At 40.8% G+C, this 7,264-nt stretch overlaps 1 protein-coding gene across 5 annotated transcripts in view; it reads right to left on the bottom strand.

Annotated features, from left to right (window-relative positions):
- Positions 1 to 1,479: 1,479 nt before the first annotated feature.
- Positions 1,480 to 7,264, bottom strand: part of gria3a (glutamate receptor, ionotropic, AMPA 3a) — an 80,643-nt gene continuing 74,858 nt past the window's right edge. Inside the window, exons 14-16 of one of the 5 annotated variants that reach the window (XM_017435860.3) lie at positions 5,658 to 5,772; positions 2,734 to 2,982; positions 1,480 to 1,541 (exon numbers count right to left, since the gene is read on the bottom strand). In XM_017435860.3, coding sequence (XP_017291349.1) covers positions 2,737 to 2,982; positions 5,658 to 5,772 — 361 coding nt within the window. In that variant the 3' untranslated portion in view covers positions 1,480 to 1,541; positions 2,734 to 2,736. Of the gene's footprint in view, positions 1,542 to 2,733; positions 2,983 to 5,608; positions 5,773 to 7,264 lie in introns of those variants that run through there. The other 4 variants (XM_017435859.3, XR_003040203.2, XM_017435863.3 and 1 more) reach the window with 4 other exon arrangements.

The following is a 7,264-nucleotide window of genomic DNA, read 5'->3' as shown; positions in this document are numbered from 1 at the left end:
TTCATCTGGTTGTAGCTGACTCATTTACAACACATCTCACAAGACTGAGCGTAATGTTTCCAAGGTTTGACTAAAACCCTTTAACTCTTCGTCCTTCCCTTTCATTTATTCATATTTTCTCTAAATCTTTCAGAAAAAGGGGTGAAGGACTCAGATTTGTTACATGTAAAGAAAAAACAAAAGTCCCACAGATGAATAGAAACTTGCTTTTATTAAAGAAATGTAATAAAATCCTTTTGTCCACGACCTCTCCGCTGAGGTTTATCGTGTCCACACATGCAACTCATGGCTGAGGTACCATCTGAAGAACTGGAAACAAAAACAAAAACCTTAAAACCAAACCGGATTCAAACTTTAGTCAGGCTCAACCATCACCAGATTCATTTGCACCTTACGTTTGTTGGAAATGAGACTCCTAGGATTCTTTTATATATATATATTTTTTCTTCAGCTCATAAAAAGTTTTACTTCTACAAATATTCGACTTTTTGCTCTTCCTCCATGTACAGCTCCTGCAGGATGCGTTAAAACACAGAAAGCTCGTCGGAAACCTGGAAAGCTGCGCTCGAGTCAGAACGCCAGCGGAGTTTGTACAAAGTGTAAACCAGGGGTTGAGTTAAAACGGCTGATTTCCTTTGAACGTGAAACGGGGCCTTCTTCCTAAAACGCCGAGCAGTCGTTTGATTTCAACAATATGGCACTAAGTGATGAGAGGCAGAGCTCATTTAAAAACAATGGGTTCTTGTCAAATAGTGGCAGTTTAAACAAATCACATAATTGATTTCAAACAAACATCTAAGTAAATACAAAGGTTGAACGCCAGGCTGCTTCAGACGACCACAGCTCTGACGTTTTGTCATTTTCAGAGTAAAAACCAGAATACGACGCTGCCAGTTTGATGGATTCTTAACATTATTGATCGATGCTTGTCCTAAATATTCTGACACTGAAAATAGCCTTAGAGTAAAACAAGAAAATGACTTTACCTCACTAAATATAACATTTATCCAACTTAAGGTTTCACCACAAAAATATGTCTTTTAAAGGATTCAAATGACTTGAACTTGTACCTCAGGGATTTGTTTGTAAATCATGGCTTCTTTTTTTTGTTTGTTTTTTTGCTTTTTTTTGTTTTTTTTTTTCTTTAAAATATAAAACAATAATTACAACAGTTCATCTACATGTCATCTGATACAGCTTCTTGCCCCAGTTCCAAGAGCTCCACCTGCTGTTGTTGTTGTTTTTCCCTCCAAGTGAATTGAATTTCTGTTGCATTGCCACAACGCCAAAAATGCTCCTTAAGGCACTACAAGAGGCAATTCCCATGTTCCCAGAAAAGTCCTGCTGTGTCATTGCCCTCTGTTAGTGTGACGGGTTTGTGAACCCCAGGTGAGTACTTGTTGACACGTGGGCATGTGTGTCTGAGCTGATGGCAAGGCTGCCGCCTCCATGGTGCCAATTTATGGGGAGATGGTGTTNGGGGGTGTCACACAGAGCGGCTGTTTCCGTCCAGGCGCAGCAGTGCTGTTCACAAACCACCTCTGCAAAACAAAGAAGGATCAAATGAAAAGCTGTGTGTGTGTGTGTGTGTGGGAATAATGAGAGCAAGCTGAAGATCCTATTGGTTGTGAATCCTGTTCTATGTGTGCGATGACAAGTTCCCAGATGTTGTGCAAAAATCTTGAGTCGTCCTCTTTTCTTTAGGTTTTCGTTCCAGTGATCAGTAGTTCTAAATCTTATCATTACGAGTACCACCTCAGAAAAGCTCTCCCAAGTACAACCGTTGAGGAAGCGGGCTGAAATGTTTCAAACAGAAGGATTAACAATCTGACCAATCTATTTGACCACCTAACTTTGAGCTAAACAGCAAACCCAATACTTCATCCTAACCCTAACCCTTCAGTTTCTAAATGGCTGAGGGACTCGCACCGGGGCTTGATCATCCTCAGCTGGTCCTGCCTTGGGCCGAAACACCTCATGAACCTGAGGTCCATTACTGAAGATAATAATGATGATAATAAGCTTTATTTTATCAGGTAGGTCAATTAAGAACCAGGTCTCATTTGCGATGCTGACCTGGTAAAGAGGCAGCATATGTCCAAAACTCTAACAACAAACCTAACGACACTTTGACCACAAAATAAACTATTTATAATTTAATATTTGAACTCTAAACAAAGGAGATGCTGTCTTGACCGACACAAGCTGTGTCTTTGATGAGGCATCAGTCAGGATACAGGTCAGAGCTTCGGTGGAGTTTTGAACTTATTCTTTAAAGACATACGCTGTCATAGTCACGTACAAGGCCTTTTAAAGATTTTTCCATATACGGAGTTTGAAAGACCTTCAGTAAACCTGAAGAACTACTGATCAATATCACTTAAAAAGATTGTGAAATCAAAGCAAAGGGAGGCTTGAAATATTTGTACAGTACTGTATATAATGTGCAGAAACCCTTTACTGTCATCAGTATCAGCTATTTGAGGGAAATGTTAAACACGTGAGAACATCAGTTTGGTGTGTTGTACTCTGAGTGTTTCTGTGTGTGCTTCTGTGAGCTCTCAGGCTAGTCAGTCATGTGTCAAAACTGAGCAGCATCAACTTGAAAAGTTCATGATGGGAAACCAAAGCAACTCGTGCAAAGATGCTGTGAAGTGATTTCGAAGAAAACAGCTGCTTTAATGTAGACTGAAGACTTTCAAAAGTGGCTCTGAAACAGTGACAGAGACGTACCGTTTAGATTTTAACGCTCTCCGTCCCGTACACGTTGTAGCCTTCACGGTACGTGGCAAAATTCTGGGTGTTCGCCGGAGGGACTGGCTTAAAGTTCTGGGCGTTCTTTGCCAGCTTTAGTCTTTTGGTTTCTTGCCGTGACTTATAGCAGAACTCTATCAAAGCCACGGTCATAGCCAAGCCGAGCCCCCCGACCAGAATATAGAAGACCCCTGCCACGTTGCTCAGGCTTAAAGCACTTGTCTTGTCCTGGGGGAGGCAGAGACCATCGTTAAGACTTTTTAAACTGGCAGTCTGAGGAGGTGCATCTACAAACACAGCACAAGCACAAAACCTAACGTGCACTGCTACGCTAAGGTAAGCGGTTACTCTGAGGAGGTTGCTACATACAGTATGTTCATATGCTCTGACATATAACTGCTTAATTTGTCCTTCAGGTGAGCAAAGTTACAGTAAATGTATCTAAGTCCTCCTCTGTCGAGAGCTGGGAAGGTGAATGCAGAGAGACGTGCCAACTATCCTGCTTTATGGCCTCTTTACGAGGCCACACATAAAGGAAGGCGGTCGTGGTCGTACAGGTCTACAGATTCTCCTCAGTTTACTATCATACAAACACTGCATCTGGACAGTCAAAGTAGCAAAGCTGCAAGAGGTGAACTGAACCATTTACTGCTATTAAAAGCCAAACAGTAATACTGAAATTCATTCAGGTGACTTTTACCGTTTGCATTAGAACCGGAAAGCTAGGAAATTCAAAGTCAGCTAACCTATTTTATGTTAATTGAACGTGTTAAAAACTATTTTGTTCCTCTGACACAACTCCATTCCTTTGACACTATCTTACATAAATTTAAGGGTCAGTTTGGGAAAGTCATTGTAAAGGCAGCTTTAAGAAATGCACACCTGCTTCTAGAAAGGTTGGCACGCTGTGTAAAATGCTCATAAAAAACAGAATTGATTTTCAAATAATTAAAACCATGTTTTCATTGAATTAAATAATAATTTGGGCAACAATACTGTTTGTGTTGGCAGCACACATTCAAGCAGATGGGGGGGGGGATGTTTTCTCATCCTAAAAACAATGAGGTTGTTGGGGATAAAAAGATATAAGAAAGGACGACTTTTCCATTTAAAGACAGAGGGGTTCAGCTTTCCGTAGCCGAGTCAATAAACAGATTTGGCGTTAAAAAAAGACATCCACACAACATGACAGCAGCCAGGGGTGCCTTCACAGATTTTTCAAAGTGGAGACCAGATGGGGACCACTGATCATCTTTTGGTGGTACTCCAAGACCAAAAGCTACAGCAGAGTTTCAGGAGTTTTATTGTGTTGTTGTTGTATATATAGACTGAAATAAAATACTACAGTAAGGGAAGCTTGGGGTTCATCTTCTGATGTAGGTCTGCTTCAGACTGATATTACAAATACTCCTCAACGCATTCAAGCGTCTTCTCTCCTCTACTCAGTTCATATCTATAAAGCATACCGTATGCGACCCGTGCTGCAAAATGAATGAGCTCAGGCTGCAGGGCAAAATAAGTACTGATTTGTGCCGTGAATGTAAAAATGAATCCATAAACACACCATCTAGTGATCCTAGGAATTTAAAATAGCATAAAATCTTCCTAAATCTAAGTTTTCTAACAGGCAAGTCTTCAGAAATAAACCTTTGTTTCATAACGCTCATCATTTCCTCCAAAACTGACCCTTGTTCTCTGCCGGCTGCTGCAGCATCAGGAAATCCCTTCGTATAGTATTTGACATCATTGTGAAGTTTGGGAATTCCTCATTTTAAATACAGGGCTTTAATTCCTTTTTCAACCCTGAACTCATAAACAGAACTAGCTTGTTGGCAGGGAAGGTGATAAATCAGCAAATTTCAACAAACTGTGTCTCATTTTGAAGCTTTTTAGATAGAAAATTTGAAAATAATAAGTCAATACTGAAAATTTCCTCATTATGACTCATTTTACCAGCATATTATGCCTAAAACACTATCTGCCGGTGGGGGGTGGGGTGGGGGGCAGCAGCTTTATAGCTAAGATTTGTTCAGTTCAGAAATAATGAAAAAAATTTTAAAACTGTCCCGGCTTCAACTCCCAGCTGGGACTTTTCTAAATGGAGTTTGCGTGTTCTTCTAGTGCGACACGGATTTACTTTAGTTTCCTCCCACAGTCCAAGAACATGCACCTTAGATTACACGGGGACCATAAACTGTCCCTTGGTGTGTGTGTAGATGTCTTTTTTGTCCCAGTGTGGTCCTGTGATGGACCGGCGCCCTGCCCAGGCTGTACCCAATGACCCCTGCAGAGAGACACCAGCTCCCCGTGACCCTGAATCGAGCAGGTGAATAAGAAAATAGATGGACGGTGCTAAACTGGGAGCCCAGACCTGAACGTTGTCGCTTTATCAGGCAAAAACGACACCAAACAGGCCCCAAACTGTTGAGCAGATCAAATCCATATTGAAAACATGCACATTTCTCAGTTTTATCATTCGACAGGCGCTTAATATTTTCATATATGGTTCCAATTGTTCGCAAGTTACTGTAACATTTTACACAGCGTACCAAGTCAGAGGGCTTTTCTAACATACAAACGAATGAGAGCAACATTAAAGGAAGTTACGACCAAGGTTTGGATAAAAACAGCAGTATAATGGCTTCAGTTCTTGAGTTTTCAGAATGTCATGGAGTGAATCGTGAGTGTGTGATCATGCTGCACTTCTAAGCAGAGGTGTAGAGGTGGGGTGTAAATAATCTAAACTGCTGGACGTGTTGAGTCAACCTCTATGTGTTGGTCTGAAGGGAAACAGATGTGTTCAAAGAAATTAACATGTCTGAGAAGCTTTACATGTTTTGCACATGAACAGTGAAGTTACAAAGCATTTTTCCATCAGTATAAAAAGACCTGCAGCGACTGACCTTACTTCCAGAGTCCTTGGTTCCACATTCACCCTTATCGTACCACCATTTGTTTTTCAGCTTGTCTAAGATGCCTTGTTCACTGAGTTTCAATACTGCAAGGTTTACAGGAGTTCTTCACGTGGGAAATAACATAAATAACATTGTATTATGTTATTTTATGTTATTCAACTGTTTAAACTACTTTATACTGTACAAAGCGATAGAGTAGGGTCCTGGCCAAACATGTCACAGAGAGAGCAAGCAACACTTGATGATACTGAAATATACGACTGTCACCAACCATGGCTAACCTAACATGCCAGACCCCACCTGTATCGCTTTGAGTAATCGGCACACACTGATCACAGGAATGAGAAGACAGCTCAAAGTGGCAGAATAAAGCAGCTGCTGCAGAGAATGGAGGGCAAACAGAGGCAGTTCTTGCACTTCTTTTTGGCTTTCGGCAGCCTTTTTTGATGCTTTGCAAAGTGGATCTAACAGGAACCCTTTCCCGACTAACAGGCAGCCCAATCGATTTAAAACACCTGTTGAGATTAATGTCTCACAGAGTCCACCTCCCCCCAGTTTAGGGCTTTATAGGTTTGCTTTTCTGCACATTGATGTGGTTTTCTGACTGCTTGTCTGTTGCTCTGCAGCTACCAGTCAGATAAGGTCATAAAAATTTGCTTAGTAACCGAACAAAACCCCTGCAGGGTAGAGAGGGAACGTTTTCGGGGAGCAGGGGGGAGCAGGCTGCCTTACAAGACATTATGCTCAATTTCCATGACTGCAAGGTTTCCAGGCTTGTTTCCTTTCAGAAAAAGCATCTGTCTGTAATCTAACATCATCAAATATACTGTATTCACCACTGTTTCTACGTGCGCAACACATCTGAGGTTTTCTAATAATGGGTAAAAAGAAATGAGGAAAAAAAAAGCAGGTGATCACTACATATTAGAGTAAACTATAACCAGCAAATATTTTCACCAAGAGGACAGGGTTTCATCTGCAGTTTCTGCTTACTGACTTTTATAAGTAGGGGTCTACAGATGGGAGATAATAAACACATTCTTTTAAGAACAATCCACACAGTTTGTAATAATAACACAGTTTAAGTTGCGATGCATTTAAAGACCCCATCTCGCAAACTGAAGGAGGTTTTAATTGGTCTAATTTCATCCGCTTTGGGAGCAAAGCTTAAAAAATATTGCACGTGAAAGTCCAATTTTGTTAAAAGAATTACAGACGATCCTTCTGTGGCTTATTGATTTCAAATGTTTTCCTTAAAGGCAACATCCAGACGGAGGACACAGCAGAGTAATAATGTTTTACAGTCGGTGATGCCTTCAGCGGCTCTCAGGCTCCAGAACAGATGAACATGATCCTTCTCTCCGGAACAACAGCTGTCTTTATGGGATGGATGTGATTTCCTGACAATTATCAGAGAATAACAGTAAACTATAAACCTCAGAAACACCTTCAGATATGAAGACAGTGCTGCAGGTAATTCAGGTCGTTGATAATAGTTGATTTAAAATTTAATGAGGGCGGCTTGTAGACTTCAACGGGAAAAAGGTTTTAGTGTTTGGCTCAAAAGACCAAACAGAAAGGATTATTTCTGTTTA

This window comes from Kryptolebias marmoratus, linkage group LG13 (genome assembly GCF_001649575.2).
Source record: "Kryptolebias marmoratus isolate JLee-2015 linkage group LG13, ASM164957v2, whole genome shotgun sequence".
Lineage (NCBI taxonomy): Eukaryota > Metazoa > Chordata > Actinopteri > Cyprinodontiformes > Rivulidae > Kryptolebias > Kryptolebias marmoratus.
Note: the sequence above shows the minus strand (reverse complement) of the source record. Positions and strands in the feature narration are given on the sequence as shown.